The sequence below is a fragment of the Muscardinus avellanarius genome, assembly GCF_963383645.1.
Source record: "Muscardinus avellanarius genome assembly, chromosome: 10".
In the NCBI taxonomy this organism is placed as follows: domain Eukaryota; kingdom Metazoa; phylum Chordata; class Mammalia; order Rodentia; family Gliridae; genus Muscardinus; species Muscardinus avellanarius.
Genome location: NC_137796.1, coordinates 11,562,393 through 11,581,935, shown reverse-complemented (window position 1 = coordinate 11,581,935; position 19,543 = coordinate 11,562,393). Strand labels below are relative to the sequence as shown.

The following is a 19,543-nucleotide window of genomic DNA, read 5'->3' as shown; positions in this document are numbered from 1 at the left end:
CACGCCTCCCTCCGTTGCGCTTCGGGTCCCCAGCTCCAGTTTGCGGGCATCTTTGCTGGTGCGGGCTGTCAGACATGGCGGAGGCGATGGATCTGGGCAAGGACCCCAACGGGCCCACCCACTCCTCCACTCTGTTCGTGAGGGAGGACGGCAGCTCCATGTCGTTCTACGTGCGGCCCAGCCCGGCCAAGCGCCGGCTCTCGACGCTGATCCTGCACGGAGGCGGCACGGTGTGCCGGGTGCAGGAGCCCGGCGCCGTGCTGCTGGCCCAGCCCGGGGAGGCGCTGGCCGAAGCCTCGGGCGACTTCATCTCCACGCAGTACATCCTGGACTCCGTGGAGCGCAACGAGAGGCTCGACGTGGAGTCCTATCGGCTGGGTACGGGCGCGGCGGCCGACCAGGCCCCCGAGGGCGCCGCAGCCGAGCCCGAGCCCGAGCCGCAGCCGCTCACCGGGCGGATCGCCTTCACCGATGCGGACGACGTGGCCATCTTGACCTACGTGAAGGAAAACGCGCGCTCGGCCAGCTCGGTCACCGGCAACGCTTTGTGGAAGGCGATGGAGAAGACCTCGCTCACGCAGCACTCGTGGCAGTCCCTGAAGGACCGCTACCTCAAGCACCTGCGGGGCCAGGAGCACAAGTACCTGTTGGGGGACGACCCCGTGAGCCCCTCCTCGCAGAATCTCAAGCGCAAGGCGGAGCAGCACCCCGAGGCTGCAGACGGCGGGGGTGAGGCCTGCGGTGGCGGGTGGGCTGCCTTCTGCTCTCGGTTCCCTCCTCTTGGGCATCTTTGATTGCACCGCCCGGCCCTGCTCCCTTTCGTTGACATCGGGTAAAACTGCACCGTTTTCTTTTCTACTTCTCTCCCTCGTTTTAATCTATCATCCCAATAACTAGGTTTTGTCTTTGTTTTTGAGATGGAGGTCTTGCTTTGCTGCCCAGCCTGGCCTTGAACTCCTGGGCTCTATGGATCTTCTTGCCTCAGCCTCCCCGGTAGTTCAGATTGCAAGGCGTGCGCCCCTGCCCTCAGCCAATAGCTAGATGATTGATACGCTCTATGTTTTACAACAAGGGTATAGTATATAGAAAAATGTACCAGGTACTCAGTTTTCCTCCTCAGAGGCAACTAAGAAACTTGTTTCTTGTATATCTTTATATTTTATATTTTGTGGTGCTGAGGAGTGAGCCCGGGGGCATTTTACCCTCTGAGCTATACCCCCAGCCTATATAGATTTTTAATATTTTTAATATTTTTACTAGCCCTACATATATATTTTTATATTTATATTATTTCACATATATGTGTATATATGTGTGTATGTATGTGTGTATGTATGTGTGTGTGTATATATATATATATATATATATATATATATATAGCGGTATTGGGGATGGAACCCAGGGGCATTCTACCTCCGAACTACACCCCTAGTCCTATTTTTTATTCTTTAATTTGAAACAGGGTCTCACTGTGTTGCAAAGGCCTCGCTGAGTATATGAGGCTGGCTTTGAACCTACAAGATCCTCCTGTCTCAGCCTCCCTAAGGCTGGGATTACAAGCGTGGACCACCACGTCTGGCCATTTTTATTTTTTATTTTGAAATAGTCTTGCGAGTTTGTTGAGGCTGGCTTTGAACCTGCCATCCTCTTGTCTCACAAGGCTGAGACAAGATTTTAGATGTGCGCCACCATGCCTGGCTATTGTGTATCTTTGAAGACTCGTTTTCAAAGATTTCACCATATATGAGAGTGAGATTATACTGCACCAGTAAAAGCATATATATATATATTCACTTATGTTCTGTAGATTCAGTATAAGCCATGTTTAAGGCATGCCAGAACAGTTTATTTTCATGCTTTAGTTCAGTCTAATGCACAAGAGAAGGTCTTCTCTTGACCTGAGAAGAGCCTCAGTTGAAAGGGCTGCTCCTGTTCTCATTTATGTGAAGTGAATTTCTAGTGCAGTTTAATTGAAAATTGAGATTCAGCGGGGCGTGGTGGCCCATACTTGCAATCCCAGGACTTAGGATGACACAGGAAAATCACAGGTACAAAGCCAGTCTCAGCAACTTAGCAAGACCCTGTTTCAAATAAGGAATAAAATTGGGCTGGAGGTATAACTTGGAGGTAGAATACCTCTGGGTTCAGTCCCTAGTAACACACACACACACACACACACACACACACACACACACACACACATTGGGATTCAGATATGGTTAGGACACAGCACAAAGCTATTAAGATGTTTTTCTTTTGACATTGCTGGTATTGACAGCTTCAGTGACAGACCCTTCTGTTTAAAGAGCCATACTTACCTCCAGCCCCCATTTCTTTGCTTATGTGGCTGTTCCACTTAATCATTGAAGTATGGAGAGGTACATTTTCTTCCCCCTGATCAGCATGCTTAGTAGGAATTTTGTTTTTGGTAAAAGTGACATTTCAGATTCATTCATTCAACAGATACTTGAGTTCCAGACACTGTTGTCCTGCTGGGATATAACAGTAAGTAAAAGTCCCTGTGGTCATGGAGCTTAACATGCTAGCTGGGCAGTGGTAAGTGCTATAGAGGAAAAATAAAGCAGGGTTAGGGTTGGGGAGGAATTCTTTTTCTATAGGATGTTAAGAGAAGGTATAACTGATAAACTGATGGTTGAACTCAGACCAAAGGAAATTAGAGTGCCACACAGGAAGGAATCTGGGGCCTGGTCTAGACGATGCTAGACGATGGGAATAGCAAAGGGAAGGGCTCTGCCTTAGGAGGATGTCTGGTGTGTTCTTAATACCATAAAGAGTAGCCGGGCGTGGTGGCGCATGCTTGTAATCCCAGCATTCGGGAGGCTGAGACCAGAGGATCACAGTTCGCGGACAACCACAGCTACTTAGTGAGGCCCTCCGCAACTCAGTGAGACTCTGTTTCAAAATAAAGGATAAAAAAATGGGCAGGGGGTATAGCTTGGAGGTTAAATGCCTCTGGGTTCCATCCTCAGACGCGCAAACAAAACAAAATAAAACAAAACAAAAAACCCATAAAGAGTGACAGTATGACTGGAATAAGTAAGAGGGGATTTAGTAGATGAGGTCAGGGCTGTGTGTAGGGATGAGGTAGGTCATCATTTAGGGCCTTGCTGTTATGTCTTAGGATGTTGGGAGTATTGACAAGCCATTTGAAACTTGGAGAAAATTAAACTGGGTTAACCCTATCTGGGATTACACATGCCAGTACTTGGGAGCTGAGACAGGAGGGTCCAACAGGTTCAAAGTCAGCCTCAGCTACTTAGTGAGGTTCTCAGCAACTTAGTGAGACCCCGTTTCCAAATAAAGTATAAACTAGGTCTGGGAGTATAGCCCAGAGGTAGAAAAGCCCCTGGGTTCCACCCCCAGTACTACATACACACACAAAATAATGTTTTGATGATTATGGGGCAGGGGATATAGTTCAGTGTTAAAGCACTTGCCTAGCACACACAAGGCCCTAAGTTCAATCCCCAGCACCAACACAGAAAACAAAACAAAATTCTAAAATGCCTGAAAGAAAATATGGATGAATATACTTTTTAATATCAGCATAGTGATAGTCAAGAAACCAAAGACTAGGAAAGTGTGTGTGTGTGTGTGTGTGTGTGTGTGTGTGTGTGTGTGTGTACGTGTGTGTGTGTACGTGTGTGCGTGTGTACGTGTGTGCGTGTGTGTGTTATGTGTAAGTAAATGGGGATTGAACTCCGGGATGCTCTATCACTGAGCTATGATCCTGCCCATTTTAATTTTTTTAGTTTTGAGACAGAGTCTTAAGTTTCCCAGGCAGGTCTCATGTTTGCTGGGATTACAGGCATGTACCACTGTGCCTGGCAATAAAACATTTTATACATTTGAATTACTTTTTTTTTTTTTTTTTTTTTTTTGCGGATCTGGGGATGGAACCCAGAGGCATTTGACCTCCGAGCTACACCCCCTGCCCAATTTTTTATTCTATATTTTGAAACCGGGTCTCACTGAGTTGCGAAGGGCCTAAGTAGCTGAGGCTGTCCCCGAACCGCAACCCTCCTGTCTCAGCCTTCCGAATGCTGGGATTACAGTGTGCGCCCCCACGCCCGGCTAAATTTGAATTACTTTAAAATGAAGAACTTTTCATCATAAAGTCAGAAATCAAACTAAAAAAAAAATCCTCCAAACCATTACAATAGACTTAGGTTTCTAACTTAAGTTCCTAATGTCCAAAAGGCTCTCAAAAGTCAGGAAACAAAAGGAAAAGTATTAGAAAAATAGGCAACAAAAGTGGAACAAGAAGTTTCCAGAAGTTATACCACCACCACGCCCAGCTTACTTTTTTTTTTTTTTTTTAATGGTGCTAGGCTTCGAACCCAGGGCCTTGTGCATGTTAAGATCTGTCACTGAAAGCCGGGCACGGTGGCGCACGCTTATGATCCCAGCATTTGGGAGGTAGAAGGGTTTCCAGAAAACCCAGTACCACAAAAAAAAAAAAAAAAAAAAAAGAATAAAAAATAGGGCAGGGATGTAGCTCGGAGGTCAAATGCCCCTGGGTTTCATCCCCAGATCCGCAAAAAAAAAAAAAAAAAAAGAAAGAAAGAAAGAAAAAATCTATCACTGAGCTATACTTCCAACCCTGTTCACTTTTTATTGCAGAAGATTTTCAACATTTATAAAAATAGAAAGTATAGTGAACTATACCGAATGTACCCATCCTCCAACCCCACCTGAATAGTTTATGTCCAGTTTTTTCAAATGTAGCCTTCATCTCAACTTCTTGGATTATTTTGAGATAAACGCCAGGCATTTTCTCTGTTTTATTTTACATTTTATATTTATTACCATGTAACATAACTGTACAACTTAAGTATTATTTTACTTTATAATGTTATGTCAAAAGATAACACCTCTTAGGTCGGTGTGGTGGCCCATGCCTGTGATCCCAGTACTTCAAAGGCTAAGACAGGAAGATTGCAGAGGTTCGAAACCATTGTAGGAACTTAGCAAGAACCTGTTTCAAGATGAAAAATAAAATAAGGCTCTGGAGGTTTGTCTGGTTCAGAGGTAAAATGCCCCTGTACCAAATTCTTTTCTGGGTTCAATCCCCAGTACCAAATTCTTTTCTTTCTTTTTTTTTTTGGCTAATATATTTATTTATTTATTTATTTATTATTATTATTATTATTTTTGGTGGCACTGGGGGTGAAACCCAGAGGCTTTCTACCTCCGGTCTATACTCCCAGACCTTTTTTATATTTTATTTGGAAACAGGGTCTCACTAAGTTGCTGAGAGCCTCACTAAGTAGCTGAGGCTGGCTTCGAACCCATGCGATCCTCCTGTCTTAGCCTCCCAAGTGCGGTGATTACAAGCGTGCGCCACCATGCCCGGCTTTATATTTAAATTTTAATTTAGTAAAGTTGAAAATTTTTTTTCAGTACTAGGGATTGAACCCAGGCACACTGTACCTCTGAGCTACACCCCCAGCCCTATTTTTTATTCTTTATTTTGAAACAAAGTCTCCCTAAGTTGAGGAAGGTCTTACTAAGTAGCTGAGGCTGGCCAGGAACCCACTTGGATCCTCCTGTCTCAGCCTCCCAAGTACTGGGATTACAAGCGTGCACCACCATGCCCGGTGAAGCTGAATTCTTTTAGTGTAAAATTATATTCACTAAGCAGGGCGTGGTGGCACACGCTTGTAATCCCAGTACTTGGGAGGCTGAGACAGGAGGATGGCAGGTTTACAGCCGGCCTCAGCTACTTAGTGAGGCCCTCTGCAATTTAGTGAGACCCTGTTTCAAAATAAAGAATAAAAAATAGGACTTTGGGTGTAGTTTGGAGGTAGAATGCCCCTGTGTTCAATCCCCAGTACTGCATTAAAAATATATATATTTATATGCACTAAAAATTTATTCTAGTAAACCAACCGTGGTGGTGCCCGTAATCCCAGTACTTGGGAGGCTGAGACAGGAGGATTGAGGTTCACGGAGAGCCTCAGCTACTACTTAGTGAGGCCTTTTGCAACTCAGTGAGACCCTGTTTTAAAATAAAGAATAAAAAATAGGGTTGGGGTGGTAGCTCAGAGGTAGAATGCCCCTGGGTTCCATCCCCAGTACCGCAAAAAAAAAAAAAAAAAAAGAATAGGAAATAGGGCCGGGGGTGTAGCTTGGAGGTAGGATGCCTGCCGCTGGGTTGAATTCCCAGTACTGCAAATAGATGAATAGGGTGGGTGGGTGTGGCTCAGAGGTGGAAGCCAAGTTCAGTTTGGCAGCATTAAGTACGTTCACAGGTGCAGCCATCACGACCATCCATCTCCAGGGTGTCTTCATTTTCTAAAACTCACCCTCTGCACCTCCTAAACACTAACCCCCATTCTTCCCTCTCCACAGCCCCTGGCAACTGCCATCCTACTTCCTGTCTCTGAATTTCACCTCATCAATGGAATCTGTCATACTTGGCCTTTTCTATCTGATTTATGTCACTTAGTTTAGTATCTTCAAGGTTCATTCATGGTGTAGCATGTCAGAATTTCATTCTGTTTTAAGGCTCAATAATAGTCCATTGTATGTATATATCACAGTTTGCTTATCCATAAATCAGCGGACATTTGGATGGCTAGTATTTTTTGTCTAGAGTGAATAATGCTGTTATGAACATGAGTATACTGGTAACTGTTTGAGGGCCTACTTTTTTTTTTTTTGGTGGTGGTACTGGGGTTTGGACCTAGGGGCAGTCTATCCCTGAGCTACACCCCCAGCCCTATTTTATTCTTTTTTTTTTTTCTTTGGGTCTGGGGATGGAACCCAAGGGCATTCGACCTCTGAGCTACACCCCCTGCCCCTATTTTTTTTATTCTTTATTTTGAAACCAGGTCTCCCTGGGTTGCAGAGGGCCTCACTAAGTAGCTGAGGCTGTCCGTGAACTGCGATCCTCTGGTCTCAGCCTCCCGAGTGCTGGGATTACAAGCCTGCACCACCACGCCCGGCATTATTCTTTATTTTGAAATAGGGTCTCACTAAGTTGCTGCGGTTCTCGGTAAGTAGCTGACACTGGCTTTCAACCTGTGGTCCTCCTGTCTCAGCCTCTCAAGTACTGGAATTACAGGCATGTGCCACCACACCTGGCAGGGTTTTTTTTTTTTTTTTGTGGTACTGAGGGTGGAACCCAGGGGCTTTCTACTTCTGGGCTGTACTCCCAGACCTATTTTATATATATATTTTTTATTTGGAAACGGGGTCTCACTAAGCTGCTGAAAGCCTCACTAAGTAGCTGAGGCTGGCTTCGAACCTGTGCGATCCTCCTGTCTCAGCCTCCCAAGCGTGGGGATTACAAGCGTGCGCCACCACGCCTGGCTCACACCTGGCAGTTTTATGTTTAATTTTTGAGGAATTCTTTTCCAGTTATATAGGTTTTAGTGTAGGTAGGTTTGCATAATCACCACCAAAATCAGGATGAAAGGTAGTTAGTCCTTTACAAACTTGCTTTTGTGGCTCCCGTGGCAACAAATTTTGTTAAATGGAATAGGAGGAGAGTTAAATCCTTAGAACAAAATGTAAAGGGAAAACGAGGTGTTTAAATTTAGGAGGCCTTCTTTTTTACAGACGGTATATGGTGGATTATGGTGTACCATCTGGTCCTGTCGTGGTCCCTGGGGGTGCTGGCCTTGCCCAAAGCCTGTCTCAGGCATCCAGTGATTGATTTACATGAAATCCTAAAGGTTCGAAGCCAGGCGTGCGTGGTGGCGCACACTTGTAATCCTAGTACCTGGGTGACTGAGACAGGAGGATCACAGGTTCAAGGCCAGCCTCAGTTACTTGGTGAGGTCCTTCACAACTTAGTGAGACTCTTTTTCAAGATAAAGAATAAAATAAGGGCTGGGGGTATAGCTTAGAAGTAGAATGCTCCTGGATTCAATCCCCAGTACAGTTAAAAAACAAAAAAGGTCTCCAAAATTTTCTGTGGATTTGGCTCAGGCCTTCTGGAAATGCCCAGACTGGTTTTAGAGAACCCAATTTATGATGTATTTTTGTTAATTTGCATATGTAAATACAAAGCAAAGAATGAATTAAGCTCGAAGAGTATTTTTATATGTTAGAGCCTCAGACTATTATCACCATTTGTATAGTGCAGCTTTTTGGAAACGAGTAGAAATCGCTGGGACGTGTGTGTCTTATGGCTATTTTTTTTTTTTTAACCCTTTGAATAAAAACCAGATGTCTCTTAAGCTGGGCATGATGGCGCATGCTTGTAATCCCAGCATTTGGGAGGCTTGAAACAGGAGGATCACAGTTTGTGGCCAGCCTCAGCTACTAAGTGAGGCCCTTTGCAACTCAATGAGACCTCGTTTCAAAATAAAGAATAAAAAATTGTGTTGGGGGTGTAGCTCAGAGGTAGAATGCCTCTGGGTTCCATCCCCAGTGCAGCAAACAGACAAACAAAACAGATGTCTTTTAATAGAAGATAATAATAATAATAAAAAAAGAACGGGCTCACTTCTGGCCTAAACTTGCCCAGCATGCACTGTATTGTTGGTTTATGTAAAGAGGCAAATGCGGATATGCGCTGTTCTTCTCTTTCATAGAACCACAGAATAAGAGGACTCCAGACTTGCCTGAAGACCAGCCTGTGAAGCAGGAGATCAAGGACAAGGAAGAAGCAGTCAAAAAGATGCTTGTGGAGGCCACGCGGGATTTTGAGGAAGTTGTATGTTAAGGAGATTCCTCGTGGGTTTTCCCCATATCATAATTCTCCTTTGAAACAGGGTTTCCCATCTACCTTTTTCACTCCCTTGGGGCTGGGGAAGGTAAGAGAGAAGTCCAAGATAGAAGAGGAAAAGGGGAGCCGGGCGTGGTGGCGCATACTTGTAATCCCAGCATTTGGGAGGCTGAGACAGGAGGAGCGCGGTTCGCGGACAGCCTCAGCTGCTTAGTGAGGCCCTCTGCAACTCAGTGAGACCCGGTTTCAAAATAAAGAATACAAAATAGGGCAGGGGGTGTAGCTCGGAGGTCAAATGCCCCTGGGTTCCATCCTCAGACCTGCAAAAAAAAATAAAAGCTACATAAAAGGGGAGCTGGGACCGACCTGGCTGGAGGCCTGATGCCCTGAAGTTCTGCCTTATAACACTTTTGGTTCAGGGTAGGACAGCTTGAGGGAGAGAGGGAGAAAAATCACGTGTAATAGGAAGTTAAACAGCTTAAAGCATTTCAGTTTGGTCTCAGTATAAGTTTTTAAAACATTTAGTGCTTCCCGGAAGCATAAATGTAATTAAAAAAAATTTATAGTTGCCGGCTGCACGCTTGTAATCCCAGCATTCAGGAGGCTGAGACTGGAGGATCGCGGTTCGCGGACAGCCTCAGCTACTTAGTGAGGTCCTCCGCAACTCAGACCCTGTTTCAAAATAAAGAATAAAAAATAGGGCAGGGTGTGTAGCTGAGAGGTCAAATGCCCCTAGGTTCCATCCCCAGACCCACACACACACAATAATTATATGGTAAAGCCAGCCATTGTGGCGCACACTTGTAATCCAAGTACTTGGGAAGCGGAGACAGGAGGATCGCAGGTTCAAAGCCAGCCACAGCAAGGCCCTCTGCAACTCAGTGACACCCTGTTTCTAAATGAAGAATAAAAAACTAGGGCTGGATTTGTAGCTCAGAGGTAGAATGCCCCTGGGCTCAATCCCTAGTATCCCCCCCACACACACACACACATACACAAATAAGAAAGAAAATCAGGCTGGGGATATAACTTGTAGATAGAATGCCTCTGGGTTCAATCTCCAGTACCCCTTTTCTGAAAAATAATTATGGTAATTTATTTTTATTTTAACAGTACTGAGAATTGAGCTCAGGGCCTTCTACCGCTGAGCTCCAGCTCATGTGTATGCATGCAAGTCTGGGTGGAGATTGAACCCACGGCCTCCTGCATGCCAGGCAAGCACTCTAGCGCTGAGCCAATCCCCAGCCCTCCTCGCCTTCTTTACTTTCCAGACCCTTCTTGCTATATTTCTGAGGCCTTGAACTTGCTACCTTCCTGCCTTAACCTCCAAGTGCCTGGGATTCAGGCGTGCACTACCATACAGTTATGCCCAGCATATAGTTTTTTTTTTTTTTTTTTTTTTTTAATCAAGCAAATGTAGCTTTTTGTGCTTTTAGAGTTTGGGAGGAATATTTTAGCTCTTTTAGCTCTTCCATAGTCAGTCTAGCTTCTAATACTCTGTTGGAATTCCATACTTAATAATAAAACTGTTAGCTGGGTGTGGTGGCGCACGCTTGTAATCCCAGCATTGAGAGGCTGAGACAGGAGGATTGTGGTTCACTGCCAGCCTCAGCTACTTAGTGAGCCCTCTGCAACTCAGTGAAACCCTGTTTCAAAATAAAGAATAAAAAAATAGGGCTGGGGGTGTAGCTCGGAAGTAGAATGCCTTTGGGTTCCATCCCCAGTCCCGCAAAAAAAAAAAAAAAAAAAAAAAAAAACCCAAAAAACAATAACAACAAACTTTGAGAGAGGCAGGGGTCATAAAATAATGAGTAACTTTTTTTCTTTGGTACTAGGGATTGACGCTAGGGGCATTCTACCTCTAACTACACCCTTAGCTTTTTTTTTTTTTTTTTTTTTCGTACTAGGGATAGAACCCAGGGTCATTCTACCTCCAAGCTACACCTATTGTTTTCTATTTAGTCTTTTTAATTTTGAAACAGGGTCTCACTGATTTGCAAAGGGCCTTGCTAAGTAGCTAAGGCTGTCCGTGAACCACGATCCTCCCGTGATCCTCCGGTCTCAGCCTCCTGAATGCTGAATTACAAGCCTGTGCCACCATGCCCTGGCAACCCTTTGTTTGTTTATTTATTTTGCAGTACTGGGGATTGAACCCAGGGGCATTGTACCTCCCAGCTACAGCCCCAGCCCTATTTTTTATTCTTTATTTTGAAACAGTGTCTCACTAAGTTGCAAAGGGCCTCACTAAGTACCTGAGGCTGACAGCAAACCACAATCCTCCTGTCTCAGCCTCCCAAACACTGGGATTACAAGCGTGCACCACCACATCTGGGTCTATTTTTTATTTTGAAGCAGGGTCTTGCAAAATTGCTGAGGTTGGCTTCAAACCTGTAATCTTCCTGTCTTAGCTCCCAAGTACTAGGTTATCAAATGTGTGCCTGACTGATGAGTAATTTTAAAAATATCCAAATTAAGCCAGTCATGGTGGCCCATGCTTGTAATCCCCGTGCTTGGGAGGCTGAACAGGAGGATCGCACAGGTTCGAAGCCAGCCTCAGCTACTTAGTGAGGCTCTCAGCAACTTAGTGAGACCCTGTTTCCAAATAAAGTATAAAATAGGTCTGGGAGTGTAGCCTGGAGGTATAAAAAAAAAGCCCCTGGGTTCTACCCTCAGTACCACAAAAAAAAAAAAAGCTGGGTGTGGTCACGCACACTTGTAATCACAGCATTCGGGAGGCTGAGACCTGAGGATCACAGTTTGCAGACAGCCTCAGCTACTTAGTGAGGCTCTCCCCAACTTAGTGATACCCTGTTTCAAAATAAAGAATAAAAAAAGTAGGGCTTGGGGTGTAGCTTGGAGGTCAAAAGCCCCTGGGTTCCATCCCCAGACCTGCAAAAAAAAAAAAAAAAAAGAAAAGTAGCCAGGCATGGTGGCCCATGCTTGTAATCCCCGCGCTTGGGTGGCTGAGACAGGAGGATCGCACAGGTTTGAAGCCAGCCTCAGCTACTTAGTGAGGCTTTCAGCAACTTAGTGAGACCCTGTTTCCAAATTTAAAAAAAAAAAAAAAAAGGTCTGGGGGTATAGCCCGGAGGTAGAAAGCCTCTGGGTTCCACCCCCAGTACCACCAAAAAAAAAAAAAAAAGAAAGAAAAAGTAAAGAGCTGGGCGTGGTGGCGCACACTTGTAATCCCAGTACTTGGGAGGCTGAGACAGGAGGATTACACAGGTTGGAAGCCAACCTCACCTACTTAGTGAAGCTGTCAGCAACTTAGTGAGACCCTGTTTCCAAATAAGATAAGTCTGGGAGTGTAGCCTGGAGGTAGAAAGCCTCTGGGTTTCATCCCCAGTACTATTCATTTTCTATCAGCTGCCAAACACTCCCAACAGCTCTCAAACATGGCGTTCTCAAATCGCATGCTTCGTAGCGTGCCTACACGAGCGTAGCTTGGAAGCCGGGAAGCAGTCGTAGAGCAGTGTCGTGTGCTTACTGCCTGCGGTCATTGGTGGACTCCAGCGCTGCCATCATGAGCACATCCTTCAGCCCTGTCCATCTGGAGCGTTAGAGTCTGTGCTGAGGTCAGGCATTTACCAAGTGATCTCAGGAGCACAGGTACATAACTGTGTGTACATATATATATATTTCCCACTAAGTGTAGCTTCTAACCTGTGGAAATGCCAGTTTTACATGCATGCACATGCATACATTCACATCCCAGCCTCTCGCGTTCATAAACACACACACCCATACATGTAACCTGAGTAGATGTGAGAAGCAACATGGCACTTTAGAGGACGTGCAGGGAGTCCTGTATGAGTGCGATCCAGAGAACAAGGGCGGCGCTTGGGAGAGACCAGGGACCGCGAGGCTTGGAGATGTGCTAACGGGCCGGTCTTCCTCACCATGCTGCACAGGTGGACGAGAGCCCTGACTTTGAAATCCACATAACGATGTGCGATGATGATCCCTCCACACCAGAGGAGGACTCCGAGACACAGCCGGAGGAGCCGGAAGAGGAAAAAGTCTCCACGCCCGAGGTGGGAGCCGCCATCAAGATCATCCGGCAGTTAATGGAGAAGTTTAACTTGGATCTATCGACTGTTACACAGGCCTTCCTAAAAAACAGCGGCGAGTTGGAGGCGACTTCCTCCTTTTTAGAGTCTGGTCAGAGGGCTGATGGATACCCCATTTGGTCCCGACAAGACGACTTAGATTTGCAAAAGGGAGATGAAGGTACCAGAGATGCACTGGTCAAAAAATTTGGTGCTCAGAATGTGGCTCGGAGGATCGAATTCCGCAAGAAGTAACTGGCAAGATAACGAGACACGAAAAGAGGCTGTAACAAAGTTATGACCACTGAGCTTTAGAAAGTTCTCCCGTTGAAACTGACCCTCATCTTCTGACCAGCGCTGCTGCTCTTTCTGTGAGTCTCAGATTTTGTAGCCAAGCAGAGTTGCGAAGGAGGATAAAAGTTAGAGAAATTGGAGCTATTCAGAGCTGTCTCTGGCAAGTATCAGTGTGTTTATGAGAGAAAAACCATAACCGGGAAGGTTTCCTTACTGAGGACAGTAGTGAGCCTCTGCTGCGCGGGTGACAGGAACCCAGTGACAAGGTCTAAGGAGGAAACTGAGGAGGAGCATCTCTTCCGGCAGTAAAGTGAATACCCTTCTTTGGCAGAAGTTCCTTGAGACTGTGGTGGATTCCAAATCAAGAATCGCGAAAAATGGATTTATAAGATCCAGAACATGAACTGTCCCCAACCATTTTGCTCCCCATACCCCCGTCCCCCCCACACTGAGCTCCGATTTGCAGACTGCTTTGAGAATCCTGTATTTGCTTTGCTAGCTGAATACCGGGCCTCCCTTCCCGGCTGTTCCGTTCACCTTTCTCAGTCGAATCTGCAGTGTATGTTTCTTCACCTACCGCTCAGTCTGTATCTCAAAAATTACCTTGATGTGCTCATGCGGGGTTTTGTATTTATTGAGTGTCGTTTCATGCTAAAGGTGGTGTCAAGACTATGAATTGGTTTCAATTTCTTGTGTTACTGAAAATAAATGTCACGGTATATTTGAATCTCATCAGTAAGTTTTGCCTTTAATTATATACAAAACCCTTTGGGTGGCCAGGTGTGTTGGTGCATGCCTGCATCCCAGTATTTGCAGGCTGAGATGGGAGGATCAGTTTGGAAGCCAGCCTCAACAACTTGGTGAGACCCAAAATAAAAAGTGAAGCCGGGCGTAGTGGTGCACGCTTGTAATCCCTGCGCTTGGGAGAAGGAGACAGGAAGATCACACAGGTTCAAAGCCAGACTCAGCTACTTAGGCTCTCAGCAACTTAGACCCTGTTTCCAAATAAAATATAAAATAGGTCTGGGAGTATAGCCAGGAGGTAGAAAGCCTCTGGGTTCCACCCCCAGTACCACCAAAAAATAAAAAAAGTGAAAAAGTGGTGAGGTGTAATCCAGAGGTAGAATGTCCCTGGGGGTTCAATTCCCAATAACACACACACACAGTCTCTCTCTTATGTATAAAAACATAAAGGAGCGAATATTTTTGGCTATTGGTAGTTAGAATCAATAAAGTTCTGTTTAAGAGCTAGTGGGCCATTAGAAATGTGCCAGCTCAGCCTGGCTTGGTGACGTATGCGTGTAATCCCAGGTGGAGGGTACAGATCCTCCACACTCCCTCAGTACCTGATTTACCAACCCCTCAGTTCCCAAACAGGAGGGGGGGGGGGCTTTCAGGAAGTGTGGTCCCGCAGCCCGTGACAAATCGCCCAGGGGTGCATGGAGAAAGCCTTGGAAACCGGCTGCCTGGGCATCGAGGCTGAGCAGCGGGGAGGCCAAGGCTGGCCCCGCCCTCAGTCCCTGCCGGGCAGAGGACAGCTTCCCCTTCCTGGGAGCCTTCAGCGCCTCCGGCAGCTGATCTTGCTGCCAACTGGGTTTCCAGCCACCAGGAGGCCAGGGAGGAAACGCGGAACCCAGGTGCCAGGAGCCCACACCTCCCACGCCACGATCAGCCCGAGATCGCCCGGGGAAGGGGTGGGAGACCGGACCTGGCTGCCTTTCCCGGTGCTCCTCCTGGCAGCTCTGTCCCAGGGGCTGCTGCGGGGGGCGTCGGCTTCGCGCCCTCCCTAGACAGCGACTTCACCTTTACTCTCAGGCAGACCAGGAATGTTTCTGCCAGCCCGTGCCCCTGAAGGCCTCGCTGGAGATCCAGTACCAGGTTTTAGATGGAGCTGGATTAGATACTGATTTCCATCTAGCCTCTCCAGAAGGCAAAACCTTAGTGTTTGAACAAAGAAAATCAGATGGAGTTCACACTGTAGAGACTGAAATCGGTGACTACACGTTCTGCTTTGACAACACATTCAGCACCAGTTCTGAGAAAGTAATTTTCTTTGAGTTAATCCTGGGTAATATGGGAGAACAGGCACAGGAATGAGAGGATCGGAAGAAATATATTACTGGAACAAATGTGTTGGAGATGAAACTGGAAGACATCCTGGAATCCATTAACAGCATCAAGTCCAGAGTAGGCAAAACTGGTCACATACAAATTCTGCTTAGCGCATTTGAGGCTCGGGATGGAAGCATACAAGAAAGCAACTTTGATAGAGTCAATTTCTGGTCCATCGTTACTTTAGCAGTCATGGTGGTGGTGTCAGCCATTCAGGTTTATATGCTGAAGAGTCTATTTGAAGATAAAAGGAAAAGTAAGACTTAAAGCTCCACTGGATTATTTAACGTTGAAAAGAGAGGCAGAATGCAATAAATTATTATTAATAACCTTTTCCAAAATGTTTTTAGGCATTATCTTTAAGCGTAAACCAAGTATAAGTTTAATGTCAAGAGAAAGTCTTCACTTTCTCTGCAACAGAAATATTTTCTAAAATATAGGTTAACTGAATGAAGCCATATTAATAACGGCATTTTCCTGTTTGAAAAAGACTTTACAAGCGGGCGTAGTGGTGCACGCTTGTAATCCCAGCACTCGGGAGGCTGAGATGGGAGGATTGTGGTTCACGGATAGCCTCAGCTACTTAGTGAGGCCCTCTGCAACTCAGTGAGACCCTGTTTCAAAATAAAGAATAAAAAATAGGGCAGGGGGTGTAGCCCCTGGGTTCCACCCCCAGACCTGCAAAAAAAAAAAAAAAAAAAAAAAAAAGACTGCGAGTCAGTGAATAAATGAACACTCGGCCAAAATGCAACATCTATCTTTCTTTGTAAATATGTCAGTTACCAATTAATCTTAAAAGTTTTTTTTATATATTAAATGATAAACCATCTGATTTTGTCTTTGGTTGCTATTAAATACTAAGTCCTGTACTTCATTCTGACTCGCACTTGGAGCATTAAGGATTTTCTTTCACGAATGTCAACATATAGAAAGTAAATATTTGAAAACAGCACTGAAATAAATTGCAAATTGAAGTGTAATTCTATGTCAAGTATATTTATCCTTATACATTCTGTCAAAATTGCCCCAAATCAAGTACCTATAATTGTCCGCCTCCTTACAGGAAAGTTCTTATGTGAAGTTCTAAGAGAAATAATTCTGCGTGTAATGGTCTTTTATCTGGTGTAATCCACAGCGTTGACCAAGTTGCCTTATCCTTGTGAACAGCCACCTTAAATGAGCAGTGCACTATGGGTACTGAGCTGAGCATATTTAATAAAAATCGTTATAAAAGGAGAAAAAAAATGACAGGAGGCCAGACGACAGGCGGCTTTGTTTTCAAGCTTTCCCTCCTCTCCACTCTTGCTCTTCATTCTGTAAAAATCACTTTCTCTCCCAAGTAATCCAACTGCTCTGCCCCCTGCGGTGGGCCTCCCAGCCAAGGTTCTCCTGGTCCCCTCCCTTGAGGCTGAGCCTCCCTGAGCCCTGAGGTGCCCACTCTCCTTGCTAACAGTTAAGGTGGTCTGGTGGGGAAGGCTCTGAGCTCTCGCTGCTGGCCTGGGGTCAGCCCCACTAGAGAATAAATTGTTACTTCATACTCATTCCAAGAGGCCTGACCCTCCAGCCTCACTAGAGAGTGATTGCCACCTCTGGAGCTAACTCAGGATAAAAACGACCCTTCCTGACCTTGCTCAAAATAAAGTTTGGAGCTGAGCATGGTGGCGCACACTTGTAATCCCAGCATTTGGGAGGCTAAGATTGGAGGATCATGGTTCGCAGACAGCCTCAGCTACTCAGCTACCCTCTGCAACTCAGACCCTGTTTCAAAATAAAGAATAATAATAAAAAAAAAAGAACTGGGCGTGGTGGCGCACGCTTGTAATCCCCGCGCTTGAGAGGCTGAGACAGGAGGATTGCATGGGTTTGAAGCCAGCCTCAGCTACTTAGTGAGACCCTGTTTCCAAATAAAATATATTTTAAAAAAGGGGTCTGGGAATATAGCCTGGAGGTAGAAAGCCTCTGGGTTCCACCCCTATTACCACCAAAAAATAAAAATAAAAATAAAAAATAGGGCTGTGGGTGTAGCTCAGAGGTAGAATGCCCCTGGGTTCCATCCCAGTACCACAAAAAATAAAATAAAATTGGGCTGCAGGTGTAGCTCAGAGGCAGAATGCCTCTGGGTTCAATCCCCAGTGTCACACACACACACACACACACACACACACACACACACACACAAAACAAGCAAACAAACAAAAAGGCTCTTTGTCTCTAGTACTTGCTCTCTGGCATGTGCGAAATTCCTTTCAACATGGGAGTCGAGGACCCCATGTTGGACCTGGAGGACCTGAGTGGATGGCTTACTCCACCATGTGTTCCCCGCTACGTTTCGCTGCCTGACATGACCCCAAAGCAATGCAGCCAGTTGGTCATAGACTGAAACCTCCCTCCTTTTCTCTGTTCTGTCTAATCCTCCACCAGCAAGGATTTCTGTGTACTTGGCACACCCGATTCTGTGCTGGACGCTGCGGTAAGAGAAGATAAACCAGACTCCAACTCGGACATCACAGAGTTCATCTGAAGTTTGGAGAGTGAAAAGTGTAGGGGAGACTAAAAAGAAAAAGTGACTACTGGACAGTGGGACGGGTGCCCCAGTGTCTTCTCCCTGGCCCGGCTCAACTGCTTCTGGAGTGGTCATTTCTGCTGCCGACATGCCCACCAGCTGGAGACGGCCATGGACACCATGATCAGAATCTCCCACGCGTACTCTTGCAACGAATGGGACAGATTCAAGCTGAGCAAAGGGGGAGCTGACGCTGTTTCTGTCGCAAGAGCTTATGGAGCTCCTCTTGTGCCCAAAGGATCCTTGGCTGATGAGGTCAGCAAGACCTGGATGCCAATAAGGACAACGAAGTGGATTTTTGTGTGTGTGGTACTGGGGGTGGAACCCAGAGGCTTTTCTACCTCCGGCCTATCTCCCAGACCTATTTTATATTTATTTGGAAACAGGGTCTCACTAAGTTTCTGAGAGCCTCACTAAGTGGCTAAGGCAGGCTTTGAACCTGCGCGATCCTCTGTCTCGCCTCCCAAGCGCGGGGGTGACAAGCGTGCGCCACCACGCCCGGCTACAACGTGGATTTTAATGCATTTGTGGTCATGGTGGCGGCACTGGTACTTGTTTGTAATTAATACTTTGTAGAATGATTGAAGAAGGAAAACAAAGTAGTAAACTAAAGGCAAAAAATCTCTAGAGTTAATTTACTTAATGCTTTATACCCTTCAGACCTATAGATGCAGTCATGTCACTATACGTACAAATAATTGCTAGTATTATTAAATTACATGCACTTAACATAAACATTCCAATTCTTATATGCCCTACTGGAAATCTATCTTAAAGAGGTTATGTGCAGCCAGGCACGGTGACACATGCTTATAATCCCAGTACCTGGGAGAGTGAGACAGGAGCATCAAAGGCGCAAAACCAACCTCAGCAACTTAATGAGACTGTTTCAAAATAAAATATTAATTGTATTAATAAGAATCTCAATAAGTTGCTGAAGCTGCTGTGGAACCTGCAATCCTCCTATCTTAGCTGACCAAGTGCTGGGGTTACAAGTGTGCACCACCATGCCCAGCTGTACTTCTCCCTTCAAACCCATAAGAACAAGATATGACACCTATACCCAACACCTCCCTCCAGGTAGGTCCTTAAAGATGCTGCAAAGCTAAACCTGTTCTTGAAGTTTTACAGGTCCGGAACCATAAGACTTCTACCAAAAAGTGGATATTTGGAAACAGGGTCTTACTAAGTTTCAGAGGGCCTCACTAAGTAGTTGAGGCTGTCCTTGAACTACAATCCTCCTGTCTCAGTCTCCCAAATACTGGGATCACAAGTGTGCACCACCACACCCGGCTACCTCTGTATTTTTTAATAGCTTATTTATTTTTTGAAATGGCCTCACTATGTTGTTGGGACTGGCCTCAAACCTGAGATCCTATCTCAGCCTTCCAAGTACTAGGAGTACAGGCATGCACCATCATACCTGGCTAAGACATTATTATTCGTTTACTGGGAAGGCTTGGGGAGGAGGCTTCACCTTGAGCTGCTGTGGTGTGGACGACTTTGGACTGACCTATACAGCACTGCTTCCTGGGGCTGTGTTCCCCGGTCCGGGAAGTGGATGCTTACAGGATTTTCATCGTACAGCTGCTGAATCTGAGCCATGGGTTGTGCTAAAGTCCCTTGCTGTGTATATTGTCCCAGCGGCAGTGATGCTGAGCCGTCAGCCATTTGGAGAGGCTCTGGCTGTAGCTGAGAGGACCATGACATTCTGGAAGTTTCAGGAAACCGACTCTGGAGCTGAAAGAGCGGCAACTGCTGTCCCAGATCCCTTTGACTCTGGTCCATTGTCAGCTGCTGGCAGAATACTATCTGCTCTCCATC

The 19,543-nt window shown here is 45.8% G+C and overlaps 1 protein-coding gene and 2 pseudogenes across 3 annotated transcripts; all 3 read left to right on the top strand.

Moving 5' to 3' along the window:
* Window positions 1–74: 74 nt before the first annotated feature.
* TERF2IP (TERF2 interacting protein) lies at window positions 75–13,005 on the top strand (the record flags this gene model as incomplete). The annotated part of the gene is made up of 3 exons (XM_080702711.1): window positions 75–729; window positions 8,568–8,689; window positions 12,613–13,005. The coding sequence occupies 3 exons, from the start codon at window positions 75–77 to the stop codon at window positions 13,003–13,005; spliced, it is 1,170 nt and encodes a 389-aa protein (XP_080558837.1).
* A 1,478-nt stretch (window positions 13,006–14,483) lies between these two features.
* On the top strand, window positions 14,484–15,423 carry LOC308268324 (transmembrane emp24 domain-containing protein 5-like; annotated as a pseudogene). Its single transcript has 2 exons — window positions 14,484–15,087; window positions 15,205–15,423. The product of its transcript is annotated as a transmembrane emp24 domain-containing protein 5-like (transcript).
* A 1,984-nt stretch (window positions 15,424–17,407) lies between these two features.
* On the top strand, window positions 17,408–19,336 carry LOC308268323 (protein S100-Z-like; annotated as a pseudogene). Its single transcript has 4 exons — window positions 17,408–17,524; window positions 17,819–18,009; window positions 18,229–18,318; window positions 19,241–19,336. The product of its transcript is annotated as a protein S100-Z-like (transcript).
* The last annotated feature ends 207 nt before the right edge of the window (window positions 19,337–19,543 follow it).